Source organism: Phaenicophaeus curvirostris, chromosome 7 (genome assembly GCF_032191515.1).
Source record: "Phaenicophaeus curvirostris isolate KB17595 chromosome 7, BPBGC_Pcur_1.0, whole genome shotgun sequence".
Lineage (NCBI taxonomy): Eukaryota > Metazoa > Chordata > Aves > Cuculiformes > Cuculidae > Phaenicophaeus > Phaenicophaeus curvirostris.
In genome coordinates this window covers 12,984,454-13,003,952 of record NC_091398.1, presented here as the reverse complement: position 1 = coordinate 13,003,952, position 19,499 = coordinate 12,984,454, and the positions used below count along the sequence as shown (strand labels likewise).

The 19,499-nt window shown below is 41.1% G+C and overlaps 2 protein-coding genes across 2 annotated transcripts; one reads left to right on the top strand and one right to left on the bottom strand.

Moving 5' to 3' along the window:
- Positions 1 to 1,877: 1,877 nt before the first annotated feature.
- Positions 1,878 to 12,293, bottom strand: STRADB (STE20 related adaptor beta). Its single transcript, XM_069860859.1, has 13 exons — positions 12,199 to 12,293; positions 10,328 to 10,431; positions 9,167 to 9,223; positions 8,747 to 8,827; positions 8,292 to 8,391; positions 7,493 to 7,614; positions 6,916 to 7,024; positions 6,290 to 6,413; positions 5,576 to 5,747; positions 5,073 to 5,177; positions 4,617 to 4,846; positions 3,997 to 4,039; positions 1,878 to 3,515 (listed from the first exon to the last, which is right to left on the bottom strand). Exons 3-13 carry the CDS (start codon positions 9,176 to 9,178, stop codon positions 3,363 to 3,365), a joined length of 1,251 nt encoding a protein of 416 aa, XP_069716960.1. The 5' UTR covers positions 9,179 to 9,223; positions 10,328 to 10,431; positions 12,199 to 12,293; the 3' UTR covers positions 1,878 to 3,362.
- A 680-nt stretch (positions 12,294 to 12,973) lies between these two features.
- Positions 12,974 to 18,477, top strand: LOC138722554 (uncharacterized). The gene is made up of 2 exons (XM_069860836.1): positions 12,974 to 16,579; positions 18,106 to 18,477. The coding sequence occupies exons 1-2, from the start codon at positions 14,121 to 14,123 to the stop codon at positions 18,143 to 18,145; spliced, it is 2,499 nt and encodes an 832-aa protein (XP_069716937.1). The 5' UTR covers positions 12,974 to 14,120; the 3' UTR covers positions 18,146 to 18,477.
- The last annotated feature ends 1,022 nt before the right edge of the window (positions 18,478 to 19,499 follow it).

Sequence of the window (19,499 nt, the reverse complement as noted above, 5' to 3'; positions counted from 1 at the left end):
ATTACGGCTAGCTTAATTGCTTCAGAGGTTTATTAGACAACCTAATTTACTTTAGCAAAGCTACTTACTAGCATTAAAGACAGGATACGTAAGTCACCTACTTTGATATGTGCCTCACGTCAGAGACATTCAGAACAATGGTTTTTACTCAACCTCTAGGCTAAAAACTGCTTCATAGCACTTGAGGAGAATGAGGGAGTGGGGAAAAGAGAGAAGTACAGTAAAACTCAATTTTTTTTTTTATTTTTGGTCCTTAATGTCATCAAGTGTAATAAATTGTTATCTCTTTAACATCAAGAGTTCATGTACAAGATCAAGTAGATTCTGAGTCAGTTGATCACACTTTTTCTGCATGCATCCATTCAGGATTCAAGTACTGTTGGTACAGAAGACTTGTAAGAAAAAACAGAATTAGGCATATCGTTCTGGCTACCTGTTATGCTAGCATTTATACACTCCATAAAATAATTAAATATAATTATTTTATGGAGTGTTAAATGCTAGCACAAAGGTGGCAGCAAAGAAAACCCCACTTCTGTTTTTTTCACAAGTATTGCAAAAGTAATCATTGAATGGTTTGGGCTGGAATGGACCTTAAAGATCATCCAGTTCCAACCCAGACATCTCCCACTGGATCAAGCTGCTCAAAGCCTCATCCGGCCTGGTCTTGAGCACCTCCAGGGATGGGACATCTATCAAGCCATAAATTTCTGTTTCAGTGGCCAGGAGATGTGTGGAAATGTGTAGAAGTTTTATGCATTCAAAATACCTCACATTAAACCTAAATGTAAGATAGTTAAAAATGTCAAGTCCAAGTCAAGTTCTAGTTCATGTGCTGATAACACACATCATTAGTACGAGTAATAGTGAGTAAACAAGTGTTCTAAAAAAACCCCAAACTATAGTCCTTAGAAATACATCATCTCTGCAACTTGAATCTTAACAATGCACATCATGAATCTCAGATTTTGAAAGCACCAACTGTATGCAAAACCTTCAGATTTTCAGTAGAACACAGTTGTTTCCAAGTAGTTCTTTCCATGACAGATCACTGAAACTTCCTTAACAATTTACTTTAAAAAGAAATGTTAACTAATAATTCTTATTTTGCATTATTCCTTAATAGAAAGTATCACAGTTACTTAACAAAACTGCAAACATAATGCTGGGACTATTTTCAAGTGTTTCTGGTTATTTTAAGAATTACTACAAATCACAGTGCCTCTTAATTGTTGAAAAGCATTAGTTCTAACAGTAAAGACTTCTGAACTTTTTAACTCACAAAACTGTATTTTGTTTTCTTCTTAAAAGTTATGTCAGCACAGAAGCTGGACCAGTATTTAGAAATAAGTTATGTTATTTTTTTTTTTTCCACAGAGAGAGAACACCAAAGTAACTCCACTGGAACACACAGTTGTTTAAATCAATTGACTTCGCTATTAGTATCCAAGCTCTTTTTTATAGAAAGCGCGCAGGGCACTGCTGTTTCAAGAGAAGTTTGCAAGTACTAGCAGTTAAGCTGCCTGAAATTTTCTACAGTTTGTTTGGGGTTTTTAAATTATGAAGGTTTATTCAGAGATCTATAATTAAAATACATGCAAGTTCACGTGTATTCTCAGTTATTTGATTTGGTACATATAAAAGCTATATAATATGTTTGATTTAAAAACTGTGAAAGCTGTAGTAGGTAGTAAAAAAAAATCTTCTCTAAGAGTGCATAATTAAGTTATATTATTTTTACTATCAATTTTCCAGTTGAGTCAACTATTTTCTTACCTAATGATTGACATAAAGACAAAATTTTTTTCCTACAGTAACAAGAAGCTGTTCAGTGTGACTGGACTATTGTGAAAATAAAAGTACAAGAATTACAGAAATAAGTGGAGACAGGGTTACATTTATTGAAAGGCTTTTAACTCTTACATTTCACATTTAGATTTTGAAATATAGACGTCTCATCACAGCATAATGAGTAGAATCAACTTTGTTAATGCTTTAATGTGCTCATTTAAAATTCTATGTCTGTCGCAAGCTTGTGTTTTGGTCATTTGTTCTTTGAGGTTATTATCAAGGTCGGTTGCAGACTGGCTCAGCTATGGAAGACTTGAAGGTTTACTGTGGAGTGTTGAAAACTTAAAATTAAAACATTTGATATCTACTTATATACTCCTGCTACAGTCAGAACTTGTTGATCAGTAAAGTTCTAGTGGTTTTAGGACACAATTTTTTGCTAAAACATTAAGAGAATATGCAATTTTTAAAGCAGCGTCTTCTGTTCAACTTGAATTGCCTGGTACAGTATGAGATATGAGAACTTAACGGCACTGCAGGAAGAAGAAAGGCAGGTTTTACTCTGATTTAGATACATTCACTACGATCTCAGTGGGGTTATAAGATTCTTGTTATGGCTGAATCCATCCATGGGAATTTAATGGTGCTTCACAGAAGAGACTTATTTGCCAGCAGCAGTGCCAGTGAAGTTTAAGGCATGGTGCTTGTTCTTTTTAGAAAACAGTATTAGGTTCTGGTAAGTTCTGGTGGTGAACAGGAATACAGTATAAATAAAAATATGTACAGTAATTTTAGATTATTTCAGATGATTCTTCAAAATTAATCAATACCTGTTATAACTTGAGATTTCTTTTGCATAGTAAAACGTCCTTAGATTAATTGCTAAAGTGACACAATAATAAATGGAAATGCAAATGACAAATCTATACTGAGAATGTAGAATGCAAGAGCATGAGTCACATTTTCAAGCAGCTCAACTTCTTTGGAAAATATGCAGTATTAAAACTGCATGAAAAACAATGCATAGCTAACTTTTGGCAAGTATGATAGCATATCAAGTGAGAAAAATGAGTTTTGGGATGTGTGGAAAGAGAAACATATTTGCACAAGCAACTTATTTGCACAGTTTTAAATTCTGGCTTGGAAGTGCAGGATCCCTCCTTACTAAAATAATTCAGGTGATAATGCAAAGACAAATAGATTGTTTAAGGAAGGTCACAGACAACACCCAAGCCTGAATTCAGAAAGGCACGTGGACTGCAGCAATATGAGCTGAAAATACAGAATAGAATAAGATTACAGCAGAAACAGTCTTGTTAAGAAATATTTTTAAAGAGGAAGATAAGAATTAAGCCATTCTTTATATACAGTTTTCCTTATGGTCAGGAAGTGAGGTGTGCCACACTTCACGATGCCAACAAAGGAAGTAGTTAATGAAATACGGCCACTTCGATGGCATTTTCAAGTATACCTTGTCTAATTGTGTTTTAACTATACAAACTAAAGCAGCAAGTACAAATCACATTTTCCTTCTTGGAAGCATAGGAGAGGTATTATTGTTTCGTATTTACTTAGAATTCCCAGTCTGTATCATCTTGATTTGCAGTAATATGTCCAGTTTTGTTCCCAGTTGCTGTCGACGACACTGCCAAGAACTCTGATCTGTTACTTTGAATAGGAGGTGGTAACAGAGACAGTAGTGAATTCCGTGTTTGTTCTTTTATCTAGGAAGAAGAAAAAGATTAACAAAACAGGGCTGCGTATAGAAGTCTACATAACCTCACATCTCACTTCAGTAAAAGCATGTGAAATCAGAACCATGTTCTTGCATGTTACAATATTGAAAATAACAGAAGGAGAGGGTTTATAGCTTTTCTCACTCTGGAGTAAGTTGAAATAGTCTTTCACGACTTATTAAATCAGTTATGCAGTTCTGCTGCTTTAAATTAAGAATATTAACCATTATTCTTTTTAGTTAGACTGACTTTAGTTAAGTTTAACCAACTTTATCAAAGGGGAAATGGATTACTCTTATGCTTCCTATACTCCATCAACACCATTTTGTTAAAAGAAGTCTGATGTAGGTAGGTCATTACGTGATGGTTTTTGGCTCCAGCTAACGTAATTATTTTGTAATCCAGCTCTAATATTTGGTGGCTTATTTAGGTTATAGTTGTGTCATTTAACAAAATGTAGTAAACTCACCTGTTTGAAGAACGTATGCGAAAGCAAACTGCTTGCTGACGGCCTGGATCATAAAATGAAGAATAAAATTACATTCTGGTAAGTAAAATACTGCTTTTGGAAAATGGACTAGACTGATAAATCAACTTAATTTAAGCCCTGTGCTTCTTTGATCCACAGGACAAATGTGAAGCATGAGAAAAGCAGCACAGAACTCCTACATTCTATGCCTCAATTTGTAGTAAAGGTACTACTGAAAAAATTCCTTTTTCTAAAGGCTTTACCACTTTCCTGTTCAACATGGAATTTAATACCTTATTCAGAAAAAATGTAGTACTGAAAACATATGCTTCAGATTTCTGCTTTTTTTCTTGGACAATATACATGTTTAAAAACTGATGTTACTTGTTACAAAGCACATTCAGTACCAGGGGCTCAAATGATTTTAAAAGCATGGTTCCTTTATCAGACAAAATAAGTCTTAAGTTGCAAAATCAAAGGTAAGTGTAATGTTTTGCAGAGTACTTCTGGTCTGAAATTCTAAATTTAACAGTATTTAACTAATTACTGTATCCTAAATTGTGGGCTATACTTGGCCTTAGATTGAAGTGACAGAAAATTAACTTTGACCAGAAAGTTACCTTTTCTCAGGGTCTTGTTGCAAGCAAAGTTCTACCAAGTTGCGGAAAGCAGGTGAAAACGTTTTGGAAAAGGGAACTTGTAGTCTTTCACTGGTCATTGTGCGTGTCATGCTCCCACCAATTCCAGAATCAACACCTGAACGGGAATTTTTCATCCTGGATTCCCCATGGGGGTAGTTATTTATATCCCACGGATAATAGGTGGGACCTTTCAGCTTTTGCAGCAGCATCTAGTAGGAAGGAATAGCAGTATAAGAGTCTAACACCTATCCAGACCTATTCAGGCTAAGCTGTGAAACTCCAGAAACAGGAGGATTATTTGATCTGGAAAGAAGCATGCATATTTGAAATAACAAAAAGCAGCCACCATTTCAGTAGTAATAGCATTGGTTTCCTCGAGTAAAACAAGAAAAAGCTCTGAGCATTCTGAAGTGGATATAGGATTTAGCATCATACCTGAGTGCGAGGCATATCTTGAAAGGGAACACGTCCATTGGCTAATTCACATGCTATAATTCCCACACTGTAAATGTCAGACTTCATGTTATACCCAGACAAATCCTGTGAGAGAATAAAACTCACTGGATCACTGGTACCACTGAGCAGTGCCAACAAAAACAGAAGGGTCTGTTTCAGGACAAGGTTCTAACATCCTGTAATCTACACTGGACTGAGGCAATGAAACTGTGAAACCCCAAGCTTTGTTCAGAAATCTGGTGGCTGTATGGAAGACAAATTTTAGGATGTGCAGGCGTTTCCAGGAAGGTCAGGCAGAGAGACTTAGTACAGCACCACCTTACTAACAGCTTTTAAACTAGTTCTCTTTAGGAGAATTACAAATTCAGTACGTGTGTCTTTAAAAGTTCCAGTTCAACAGCTTCCATTGCACTTCTACAAGCTTAGAATTGAGTACTTCCAGTAACTTTGAATAGGAAAAATGAAGTGTGATTCATACTAACCTGTCTCAGTAGTTCAGGACTCAGCCAAGGAAGCACAGATGTACTAAACTGGGGGAAATCATATACAACCTTTGACTTTTGTCCACTGTTAACTAAACTGTAGAGGTTGTTTAAGCCAGAGAGAGAAACCAGCCCATCCCCTGAAATCAGAATGTGGCTAGCTTTAATATTCCTGTAACATAAAGTGGTAAATTTTAGTTATAAGAATTGCTCAAAGCACTACTAGAGCAGAAAGGCTTTCATGTTTCATTTACTTATAGTGAGATGTTAGCGTGGAGCTCAGTTTAGCAGATTATTTTCATGGAAGTTCTTCAATATGAATTGTTTTTTAATACAGTCCCAAGAGAAAGGGTAGATGATCAGCAACTGCAATAGCAGAAACTGGAGAAGGGCCCATCTTCCCTGCAAAGGATGCAATGTATGGAAGCCCCTTCTACAACTCTTATTGTCTCCGCTTCCAAGAGACAAAGCCAGACAGATGTATAATCCTGTAACAATTGGTTTTAAATATGAAGTCCATTCTTGTTAAGCTTATACAAGCTTGGTTCTGCTGTATTATTGAAAAAAAGTGCTTCTGCACTGACACAAGAAAGTACACAGAAAAAAGGACAGAGACAACACTTAGGCTGAAAATGAGCACTGAAGTTCAACAAATTCTTAACAATTCTTAACAAACTGGATGCCGCAATCCAATTCTTACTGACATTCTCCTACCTGTGAATGTAGCCATTCTGGTGCACGTAATTTAATCCTCTGATTGCACCAAACAAAATGTTCCCTATCAAAGCTTCACTCATTCCTTCAGGAAAGTGAGTATTCAGAAGGTGTCTAGCCGAACCTGAAAGTGAAAAAAAAACCCTAGCTAAGCCTAACAAGTCTCACTAGGCTACTTGTCTGTGCTTACTTCACTGTATACATACATCAAGAGTTCCATTCTTATCTTCATAAGAACAGTTAAGTGGATACAACTAATGCATCCATCATGCAAAGACCACATTCAAGTCATGCTTCTATTAACTGAAAGTCTAGGACAAACCTCTATTCAGTCTAGACAAGTTTTCTGCTGGCAAAATTAAAAGTTGTATGAAGTCAAATACATCTCCCAATAATTATTCCTCACACGGTGGGTGTTAGGACAGAGGGCAATTTAATGCTGTTCAAACACCAGTCTCCACTGGGACGTAGATTATGTACAGAAGACTTATTTAAACAAAAGGTTTGGGAAAGTTTGCTTTTTCTACTAGACAGAAGATGCTTAATGAAAAACTTCTCATGAACCATGTGATTAAAATTGTACCAACCCTTTTTCCTACTCCAAAATTGCCGTCAACAGTACTTACCATAGGCCATGAATGGGGATATGACCCAAAGCCAACTACCAGCTGTAAACACTGTCCAAATGGTCATTACATTGGGATGCTGGAAAAAGTGGGATAAAACCACCTCATTCTATGGAATTAAATGAAAGCGGATGCGTTAACCACAAGACAACAGTCTTCGTACGAGTATTAACTACATCAGTAATGAGTCAGAAAAACTGTTCCCTGTGTGCATTTATACAAATTTGCTGTGCACAGGCTGGAAAAAAAATGTAAATAACTTGCCTATAATCACGTTTGCCTGAAGAAAATCTAGTTTGCTTATAGACCAAAATTCTGGTGTTTGAAATATAGAGTACAGAATATGTTTCAAAGAAAAAGTTGTACAAATCAAGAAGTATTTCTAAAACACTGGTCAACTGTATTCTTCAGAAAGCAACTCTCAAATTTACACATGCCTTGTGTTTATATTCTACTCCTTTGGAGGAAAAATTTTACTGAAATGACCCAGTACAAACATAAACATACTCTGTTTAGTAACCTCATATATATTCATCATTGTGCTTATGAAACTTGTGTAGAAATGCTGTTGCTTTACCTTTAAGGCTTTCAAATGCTCATCAGAGCAATTTTCTAGGTCTGTGATCCTTACAGCAACTTGAGTGCCAGTAGGCGTGTGCCGTGCAAGGTAGACTGAAGTTAAGTCATTGAACTTCCTTCCTGAAACCAGAAGTAGCTATCTTAAAATTGGAAAATATAATAGTCCACCACATAATTTCCTTCATCTTTAGCGATAATTTTACAATTCTAAAAATGCAATTTATAGCAGCGTGACCTTTTTGAGAATGTCAAGAACTTAAGTAGATGCAGCAAAATATATCCAGCAAATCAGTTAAAGTATGGCTATGCTACCTTTAGAACAACTAGAAGTGTTTAAACATTTGCCAGTATCCATTATATATCTAAATGAACAACGCTTCTAGCATGCATATTCACATAAACATATGCAGCACGGTAGGATTCAGGGCAGCCATCCTTAGAACAATCAGCTCGGGTAGCCAAGCGACAAGACAAGTGTTACTTAATGCTGTATTTATTGTATTTATTGTCCACATACCACAGATTTAGAAAATTGACATGTACACGCACAAACATCAATATAAAAATTCAGGTAATTGTTTTGTCTTGTATCTTAAAGTAAGTTATTACTGAAACATGAGCAATATTCTGCACTTTCTCAACTAAGGAAACACAAGAATAGTTCTAGTCAGCCAATAATACATTTTCCAAACTTCATATTTCCTGCAGTTAGCAGTAAATGAGCAGCAACAGATTATTACCTATTAAGAGCACGCACCTGCAGGAACAAAAAATATTTTAAGGTACATGTATGTTACCTATTTCCAGCTGGAGTTCATAGTGAGAAACATTAGAACAGCAAGATATAATTTCATTCCTTCCGGTAGATGGGGGAATCCAGGCTAGATCAGAATCAGCCTAACAGTAAGGAAAAAACAATTCTGAAAATGACTATGTAATTTTTAAATATTTACATGTTAAAAATTAATGCAAGCCAAGCAGTCAAGTCAGAATATTCAGGCTGGTGCTTTTACCATTACACCGACACTTAGCTTTATAAGCTGCTGAGGTTCTTTTTGTGTGTCCGTGCTTGTGTTTTTAAACCGGTACAAGACTAAGACTAACACTTAGTTACCTACAATCTTCTTCCAAAAGAGAAGCCCCAAAGTACTCTGGTTATTTTTACTGTTAACATTTATCCCCTTCATGAGATTATTTTTAATGGGTACCAGCTTTGTAACGTTGCCAGTTAACATTTCTATTTTCTTCTTACCATGCATTCATGGCCGCTGCTCTGAGATAGCTCTTCCGGTCTGATTGCTTCAACTGGTGTACGTAGAATACAGGAACAGTCCTTGAGAACAGAAACAAGTGAATGTTAGTGCAGTTGCTGAAAGTTATTAAACACGGCGGTGGGGAAACATCAGAAGCAGCCCCTATAAACAGGAGTTCAGAAAGTTTCACTATGTGTCAGTTGCGCAAGAGGTTAAGAAACAGCATAAAATGCATACATGACAGGCCTAGAGAGAAGACATACTAAACAGTCTCCTTCACCAAAGGTCGATACCATGAAGTTTAAACATCTCAGCACAGCACTGTGGAAATCCCCTCAAGCGAGCCATTTCACAAGAACATTTTCACATTAAGGTAGGACTGGATAACAAGGTACAACTGCCAAAAAATACAAACTTACCAAACAAGACATGGAACCACTTTAGAGCAGGGGAAAAGTCATATAAACCCATTTAACCTAGAAAAATGAAAGTAGCTTCATAAGCCTGTACATAAACCTGTGATAAATACAAGTCTCTCTAATGACAACTGTGAGGCATTCCTCTCAGTTAACACATATCCAAAACCAAATCTATAGCTCTAGGAAAGCCTACTTCTATTGAGCATTTAAGGAGCTATGGATTTCAAGTGCTATACTGAGAATATACAATATACATTCCAACTCAAGTTTTCCATTTTGATTCATAGGTCTAGTTATCCACTTCTGAACAAACAATTGAATTGCAAGTTAAATACATAAGTGCAGAAAGTAAAAAGGAATGGATTCATGAGTCCCTAGCAGTTTGTAGAAAAAGAAATCATTGTCTGTTGTTTTAAAGAAGCACAGCTGTGCTAGTCAGATCTCAGCTCAGCTGTGTGCAGCTGAACCAGCTCACATAAAAAGCAAGCCAGAAGCAATTGCACTCTACATCTCACAAGTGAGAGTGGAAACAATACTGTAAGGGCTTTGAGTAAAAAAGAAAAAAAGGGAGTTGAACAAACTCAGATAATTTTCACTTTACTTAGGCTACAGAATCAGCATTCAAACTCCCTCACAGATCAGAGCAGCCACTCTGAAATTCCTCCAGCAGACTTACTTTATGCCTGATGCTTTGAAAGCTTAGACACCGAAGAGAGAAACAACTATATATAATAAGCATATCAAAGCTTCTGAAGTGTAAAGTTGAACTGGCTAATTTACTTCAGCTACAAGCAAGTCTTCTACAGTGCTGAATCCTACTTGCTGGCTAACATGAAGTCAGATACAGAAGGTAGTTCCATGTTAGTACATAACTATCGCCCAAAAGTTAACATTAAAAAGGTGAAGTACTATATAAGAAACTGATAGTTTTGTTTATGAAGGATCTAAGATTGATTATATCCAGCACTTAAATTATGCATGTTATTTAATCAAGGCAACGGTCTTGAAAAGCTAAGAGGCTTCCACCACCCTATCCACTACCAAATATCCAAGCCACTCCTGATCCTTAGTATTTTTTACCCTGAAAATCTGCTTGAAGGGAAGAAATACTGCAATTTGTTACTAAAGATGAAATCTGGAGAGGATCAGGGCTTGACTTACCCAACTTCATTGAGGAAGCCTGTGGGCTGAGTAAGGAAAAAAGAACAAAGCGCAGGTGCTTCAAAATACTGGCAGGCACCGTAATGGCTACAGCATCCTTCTACCTGTAAAGGAGATAATCTCATTTCATTATACAAGATCATTTATTCTGTTGCTTGGAACATAAAACCACAAAAGCTAAGCTGAAGAATAAAGCCTTAATAACTATGACACACTGAAGTCAAATCACTGCAGAATTTGTTCAAAGGGGGATAGACAGCCAGCAGAAATGCCCATAATCCACACTTCATTTTTGTTTCCCTGATGTAGTTTAACACATTGCTTCCATTTTCAATATGATTTTGCATCACGTCCCTACAGAAATGTTTTCCCCATTTCTATATTTTTCTTTCTGTATTGCAGGCTTTTCTCTTTTTGCCATGCAGATAGCATAGTATTGCACAGCGGAACTGACAAACCCACCCCAGCTTGGCCGAAGCTTTGGATGTAATGCAGGGAGAAAAAGAAGCTGAAAAAGGTGCCTGTGAAGAGTGGGCAGCATGGCAGCTCCAGAGCCCCAGTACTGGCAGGTTACCTAGGTCCTGACGATGTTGAGCTGCAGCTCCTTGTGCAGTGTTTGCCTGACTGAAGCCGATATTGAAAATGCCAGTGAATAAACTCTCAGGACTTGTTTTGGAGTTTAAGAAAGCAAGCATCCTTTATCAGCCTGGGCAACACAAGGGAGTGCTCTCCATCAGTGTGTGCAGCCAGAATGGACAGAATGGATTTCCCACTTCCAGGCATATAGATAATTTTTCCCAGAAGTCTTATGCATGTTCTATTAATTTCCAAGGTGTAATTTTAATGTTATTATGAACTTCACGACAGTCAAATCTCTGCTAACTTGGTGCTTTGTAGCCAGCTATGCCTGACCTTGCACTGGAGACAGGGAAAGGCTGCAAGCAGAGGTGATCACAGAAGACACATTTTCAGCACAGATCAGACTGTCTTATTATCACCATCAAAACCAATGTGGCCAGCAGGTCAGAGGAGGTGATTCTGCCCCATTATTCCTCTCTTGTGAGACCTCATCTAGAACACTGTGTCCAGTTCTGGAATTTTCAACATAAGAAGAACATGGAGCTGTTGGAACGGGTCCAGAGAAGGGCTACAAAGATGATCCGAGGGCTGGAGCACCTCCCATACAAGGACAGGCTGAGAGAGTTGGGGTTGTTCAGCCTGGAGAAGAAAAGGGTCCGGGAAGACCTTATAGCGACCTTCCAGTACCTGAAGGGGCTACAAGAAATCTGGGGAAGGACTGTACACAAAGGCTTGTAGTGACAGGATGAGGGGCAATGGGTATAAACTGGAGAGGGGTAGATTTAGACTAGACATAAGGAGGAATTTCTTCACCATGAGAGTGCTGAGGAGCTGACCCAGGTTGCCCAGGGAAGCTGTGGCTGCCCCACCCCTGGAGGTGTCAAGGCCAGGCTGGAAGGGGCCTCAGGCAGCCTGGGCTGGTGGGAGGTGTCCCTGCCCACGGCAGGGGGGTGGGACTGGATGGGCTTTGAGGCCCCTTCCAACCCAAACCACTCTATGATCTCCAAAGAATGAGCAGTGTCTAGAAAAGCCCTATTTTAAAGAAAACACGCCTAAAAAGCAACCTCTCAGAGCGACATTATCACTTTCAAAGAACACAACTACTCGGACGAAACTTAACTCTACTTTGGCTTAAACAGGAAACGCTTCACTTTTTTTTTTTTTTTTTTTTTCCAGCGACCCCTTCTCGTACCGAGGCGGCTCCGAAGCGGGGCGACCCCTCCGGAACACGCAGGAGCGGCCGCCCCTCCCGGGAGGGCCCCTCAGCAGCCCCGCCCCCTCCGAACCCGCACCTCACGGTTGAACGGCGACACCGGCCCCCGCGGCGCGCGCTCCTGCTCCCGCGGAGCCCGCCCGGCCCCGCCGGCAGCCGGGGGCTGTAGTTCCGGGAACGGGGCCGGGCGGAAGCGCCGGGGGCCCCTCCTCGGTCGCTGCTTTATTACACGCGGGGCTGGCGGGGAGGAGGAGGAGGAGGAGCAGCGGGGCGGCTGAGCGGGACTCAGCTCGAGCCGGCGGCGGCTCCGTCGCCGTTCAAGGGCGATTTTAGCGACCTTTCGCTTTCCCGCTGTTATAATTGAGTTAACAACATAAAGTCCAAACATGGATCAATTTACTATTTATTTAGATAGGAAAGCAAAAGCAGCGCTGGGCGGCCGGGGAGTCGCAGCTCCACCAAGGCTCGCAGAGTTAGGTAAGTTGAGCGACCCCTTTGATCCCCCCTCCAAGTTCGTTTCGCATCTTTGAAGATGCCCCCTCCTTCCTCTAGGCTACATACAATCTCCATATGGCCAGATAATAAATCAGCTAAGTTTACAGAGTTGTCTCAGTTCAGCAGTCTTCAAGGTTGTAGTCCTGTTTCTCATCAAACAGTTCCTAACTCCTCCTCCTCCTCCTTATCTCTGGGCCATTTGTTCCTTAATTGCACAAGGCCGCATTCTTTGAGCTGGCTAATCAACGTCTGCTGGGGCCCGAGGTGATCTGTGGCTCTTAACTCTTAGAATCATAGAATAACCAGGTTGGAAGAGACCCACCGGATCATCGAGTCCAACCATTCCTATCAACCACTAAACTGATATAGGGATTTGACATGGAGGGACCACTTAGAGATATAATAGTTGCATTAGTACTTGGACACTATGTACTCAGTGTGTGTGCCAATATCCTGTTATTCTATACACTGAAGGCCAAATGTAGAAACTATATCCTGTTATTCTATACACTAAAGGCCAAATGTAGAAACTATATCCTGTTATTTTATACACTGAAGGCCAAATGTAGAAGTTGTGTGTACTCGGCCTTGTACTTTGTTCTGTGCTGATTTCCTGTTATCTCTGAACAATGCATACTCAGCAAACGGACTGTGGTCAGCTATAAAACTTGTATACCATAAAAGGAAAACACATAGGATCGTGAGCTAAGGAGCTGACTGCGCAGACGCAAAAGCTAGAGGTTCAAGGAAAGGACAAGTGAGGAAGACTATGCTCGACCACCAGAAGACCCCTGAAGACCACCAAGGGATAGGACTGTGGCTGCGCAAGGACATTTGAATATGTAAACTGATTTCCTGGAAAAATCATGAATATGTAAATTAGTTTTGAAAAGGTAATGAATATGTATACTTGAGCTAGATAAAAACAGACAGCATTTGTGCTACGATGCACATGTTCGGAGGAGTGATCCCCCATGTGCCCGGCGCTGCAATAAAGAATACCTGCTGCTAGATCGTGTCTGTCTTTGACTCAATCTGGCGACCCAGATGGGACCTTCTCTGCTCGGCTGCAAGACCCGCTGAGAACAGGACTCCCTTGGGTACCCCCGAGATTTTCTCGGAGGGACTCCTCGCCCCACCCGGATCATTGCAGGAGCAGACAAGGACTCCATCCGCTCTAAAACAGCACAGGTATTCTTTAATGTTTGTTTTGGGACCGGTCATTTGGGTAGCTTTCCATAAGACATAGAATTAATCTATGCGGGATAGCATTTGTTATACGATCGTATTTGTTTTCGGGTTGTTCGAATAATATTTGTTCTTAGTTTTGTTTTGTTTTGCTTTGGCTCAGAAAAAGGTTTTGGATAACGAATTCAGAGACAAGATTAATGGTTTTGGAAACTTATTGGTATTGGGTCCTTATCATAGGAGTGATTTTAGTGATTGTGGGTGTTTTGTGTTGTTGTAAGAAGTGTCCTGTTTGGTGTATAGTATAAAAGTATAAGAATGGGAGGACGGCAGAGTGGAGGAATTGTGAAGAAGAGCCCGTTGGGATGTGTTTTGGCACATTGGAAAGACGTTGGAGGAGTTCCGGGGGGGAATGTGAATAAGAAAACGCTGATTAAGTATTGTAATCAATGGTGGCCATTATATAAATTAGAGAGTGGCGAAAAATGGCCATTTAATGGGACCCTGCAGTACAATACCCTGTTGCAATTAATGTTGTTTTTACGGCGAGAAGGGAAATGGGATGAAGTAATGTATGCAGATATGTTCTTTACCCTAAGAAATCATCCAGAATGGCAGAAAGAATGCGGGATAAATTTAGCCCCCCAAGACCCTTTAGTGTTAGCTATAGAAAAAGAGCATAAGAAAAATGGGAGCAAGTTAAAGAGATGTTGCTCGGCTTGTAGCATAGGACAAAGGTGCATAAAACTTAAGGAAGTAGAAGAAAGACTGGAGGACTATGTTTCCCCGCCTCGACCCCCTACCCCTCCTGGACCTCCTACCCCTCCCAGACCTAGACCCCCTACCCCATCAGGAGAGTCAGTTGAGGACGAAAATTCAGAGAACTCAGGCGAAGGAGTAAGCGATGATACTCCTGGTAGTGCGAGCTTTTCCCCTATCACAGCTCGTACTCGGAGCAAAGTGGGTCCAATAATTCAAGCCCCATTACGGCAGGCAGTGGGGACAGCAGGACCTACCAGAATTAAAATCCCCTTTTCAATGAGTGATCTGGATACTTGGCGGGAGATCGTAAAAGGATATCGGGATGACCCCGAAGGGGTAGCAAAGAGATTTGAACTCATTATTAAGAATCAAGACCCTGACTGGAAAGATATAGATTTAATGTTAGATGCACTAACGGAGACTGTAAAACAATTAATAATCAAGAGTGCCCGCACTCAAGTCCAGATCCAGATTACGGCTGGGACCCTCCCAGGTACGGTTGAAGTCCACGTACCTAGGGACGATCCTAATTGGGATCCGAATAATGATCAAGAATATCGATTGTTGAAAAGATACCAAGAGTGGATTAGAATAGGCATTGAGACTGCCGTACCAAAGGCGGTTAATTGGTCAAACCTGTATGAAATCAAGCAAAATTTAGCAGAAACCCCCACTGAGTTTCTCGACAGGCTGAGGACAGCAATGAGAAAATATACTACTTTAGATCCGGTGTCCGATACGGGGAGGCAGCAGCTAGTGTCCTTGTTTTTGGGACAATCCTCAGAAGACATCAGGCGAAAACTTCAGAAACTGAAAGAACCTGATATTAGGGACTTAGAAAAATTACTGGAGGAAGCATGGAGAATTTACAGGAATAGGGAAGAACAGAGTAAACAGAGGATGGAACAAATGATTGCGGAGGCAACAGTAGCAGTCTTAGAAAGACCAAGAGGCAGGGGACAGGGGAATAGACAAAGGGAACCACGTCAAACGTTACGACCAAACCAGTGTGCTTATTGTAAAGAAATAGGACATTGGAAAGGGGAATGTCCCAAATTAACCAAAAGAATAATAGGACGCAATTTATATACTACAGTAAAGCAAGTGACACAACAATGTGAAATCTGCCAACGGAATAACCCAGATACAACTAGCCGGTTAAAACTAGGAACAATTGGCAAAGGGAATTATCCCAGGCAACAGTGGCAGATTGATTTCTCTGAACTCCCAAGAAAAGGGGGGTACAGATATCTTTTGGTTTTGACAGACACCTTTTCAGGGTGGCCGGAAGCATACCCCTGTAGGACTAATAAGGCAAGAGAAGTAACCAGGATATTGCTAAGTGAAATTATTCCCCGCTTCGGGATCCCAGCAACTATATCCTCAGATAGAGGACCACATTTTTGTGCTAAGATAGTTCAACAGGTAGGGAAAGCATTAGAGATAGATTGGCAGTTGCACACTCCTTATAGGCCTCAGGCAAGTGGCCAAGTAGAGAAGATGAATCACATGATTAAGCAACAGATAGCAAAAATTAGCCAGGAGGCGAATTTGACCTGGCCACAGGCCTTACCATTAGCATTGCTCAGGATACGAGTTAAACCCCGAACGAAGGAAAATTTAAGTCCTTTTGAAATATTATATGGAAGACCATATCAGTTTCAGTTTAAGGGTGAGGAATTAACTCAGATAGGGGAAGGATATTTGTACGAATACATGAAATCATTACAAAAACAGTTAACAAAAATTCATAAGAATGTCTTAGGAACTCGAGCAAGAGGATTAGATCAGCCGCTTCATGCTTTTGAACCTGGTGATTATATATATGTAAAGAATTTTTCAGGACACCCTTTAGAAGAGAAGTGGAAAGGACCATACCAAGTGCTGCTGACAACGTTCACCGCGGTGAAGATTAAAGAGCAACCAGCTTGGATCCATTACTCAAAAATAAAGAAAGCTCCAACAAAACCATGGACTACTACCCTCGCTGGACCTACCAGATTGCGATTCTCCAGGTTATATTAATTTATGGGGGAACTGAAGCCCGGTGGGATTTAAATATACACCTTTCTTTGACAGAAGGTATTTCACGAATTTTAAATAAGACAAATTGCTGGATATGTACACACATGCCAGAATATAGTGGGAAAAGAATCTCATTAATAGGTATTCCTATACCAGGCAATGAGTCATGGGTAACGTTCTGGGAAAACACTTCTTGGCCTAACTATACTTACAGAACTCAACCTTTAGAAATTTATAGCCCCTCAGTAAGAGAACCTTATTGTAAATGTGTGCAAAGGTGCAATCCAGCCAGAGGAATGGATAAAGGTGGAGGGTGTGAGAATACTATTTATGTAGGAAATCACGCTGGATGCAATAAGACCAACTACATTGGAGCCTCCACCTCTATTAATACTACACTTTGGCCAGTCCCAGAAGGAAAGGGATGGTATTGGTTATGTAATGATACAGCATGGAAGGTATTACCTGAAAATTGGGCGGGGACGTGTACTTTAGGAGCAGTGGTTCCGAATATAACCATCCATGATTATCTGTCAAAAGGTTGGCTCCAGACTCATATTCGGAGAATTGAGCGAGGAATAGAAAATCCCTTAGTAAAACGGCAAACAGCGTTTCACTCCTTTGCTAGGTGGTTTCTCCCATGGTTGAGGGTGAGTGAGCTTGAAAAAGCGATAGTGAATATTTCAGCTGTAGTAGAAGAAATTGAAAATAGAACAGTAGATGCAATACAAGCACAACAGCTTGAAATAAACAGTCTAGCACAAGTAGTGCAGCAGAATAGGATGGCATTAGATTTGCTATTAGCATCACGAGGAGGAGTATGCACAATTATAAATACGAGTTGTTGTATGTATATAGATCAGAGTGGCCGAATTGCTACAGATTTAAGTGAAATATGGGAACAAACAAAAGTACTACATAAGGTAACTAAAGATGATACCACCTGGGGATTCCAAGAAGTGTGGGAAACACTCACCTCATGGTTACCTAATTTACAGCAGCTAAAGCAGGCCTTCATTGCTATAATAGTTATTGTAATCTTAGTAATATTAGTTTGCATATCAGTTAAGTGTGTCCTATCCTGTGGCCAACGGACTACCGAGAGTTATGAGGCCTGGAAGAAAAATAAACTAAAACATCAGGTAGAAACAGGAAGGTATTTTATTAAAACCTTGGATAATAATGGAGTTGTGTAATTGCAAAAGAATTTGCAATGTGTATAGAAAAGGGGGGACTTGATATAGGGATTTGACATGGAGGGACCACTTAGAGATATAATAGTTGCATTAGTACTTGGACACTATGTACTCAGTGTGTGTGCCAATATCCTGTTATTCTATACACTGAAGGCCAAATGTAGAAACTATATCCTGTTATTCTATACACTAAAGGCCAAATGTAGAAACTATATCCTGTTATTTTATACACTGAAGGCCAAATGTAGAAGTTGTGTGTACTCGGCCTTGTACTTTGTTCTGTGCTAATTTCCTGTTATCTCTGAACAATGCATACTCAGCAAACGGACTGTGGTCAGCTATAAAACTTGTATACCATAAAAGGAAAACACATAGGATCGTGAGCTAAGGAGCTGACTGCGCAGACGCAAAAGCTAGAGGTTCAAGGAAAGGACAAGTGAGGAAGACTATGCTCGACCACCAGAAGACCCCTGAAGACCACCAAGGGATAGGACTGTGGCTGCGCAAGGACATTTGAATATGTAAACTGATTTCCTGGAAAAATCATGAATATGTAAATTAGTTTTGAAAAGGTAATGAATATGTATACTTGAGCTAGATAAAAACAGACAGCATTTGTGCTACGATGCACATGTTCGGAGGAGTGATCCCCCATGTGCCCGGCGCTGCAATAAAGAATACCTGCTGCTAGATCGTGTCTGTCTTCGACTCAAAACCATGCCCCTCAGCACCTCGTCCACCCGTGCCTTAAACCCCTCCAGGGAAGGTGAATCAACCACCTCCCTGGGCAGCCTGTTCCAGTGCCCAATGACCCTTTCCGTGAAAAATTTTTTCCTAATGTCCAGCCTAAACCTCCCCTGGTGGAGCTTGAGGCCATTTCTCTTGCTTCCTCTTGCTTCAGGACGTTTCAGAAGGCTTGGTTGTAAATTCAGTAGATACTTAACTTTTAGCATTTAGTTAAGATAGCATTGTGGCTTCGTCTTTCTTTACCAAACAAGATGTTCCTGTGCTTTGAAACAGAAAGATCACTGCTCGTTTAGTTGGCTTGATCAGCAAATTACTTGCTGTTACTCATTACACCGCCTCTTCCCCCCGCCCTCCGCGCGTTAACCCCCTCGGGTCCGCGCCCGCCCTTCCGTTCCCCCGAGCGGCCGCTCCCCGACGAGCCGCGCAGCAGCCGCGCACCCACAGCGGGCGCCGTGCCCCGCAGGGCCGAGCGGGCGGCAGCGCCCCGGGGCGGGCGAGTAGAAGTGGGCGTCCTTATATAGGGGGCGGCTATGGACGCTGTAGGTCGGTGGGTGGGGCCAGAGTGGAGGGTGGGGCCTAACGAGTGGGTGCGGCTAAGCGGTCGGATCCTGCCCTGGGGGCGGGGCTAGGAAAGGGGGCGGGGCTAAGCGGGCGGCGGGTCGTCGCATACTGATTGGGGGCGGGGCCCAAGGGGACGATACCGTTCCGGGTCGGGCGGGGCTAAGAGCAGGGGGCGGGGCTAAGCGGGCGGATGCGTCCTGGGCTACACAGGGCCCCTGGGTCCTAGAAGGGGCGGGGCCAGGCCGATCATGAAGCAGGGGGCGGGGCTAAGCGGGCGGAAGCGCTCCGTGTTCCGCTGGAGGGGCGTGGCCTGAAGGGGCGAGGGCTAAGCGGGCGGTGGAGAGCACAGGGGGGTGCGGCTAGTGATGGGGGCGAGGCCAAGTAGGGCTAAAGAGGGGGCGAGGTT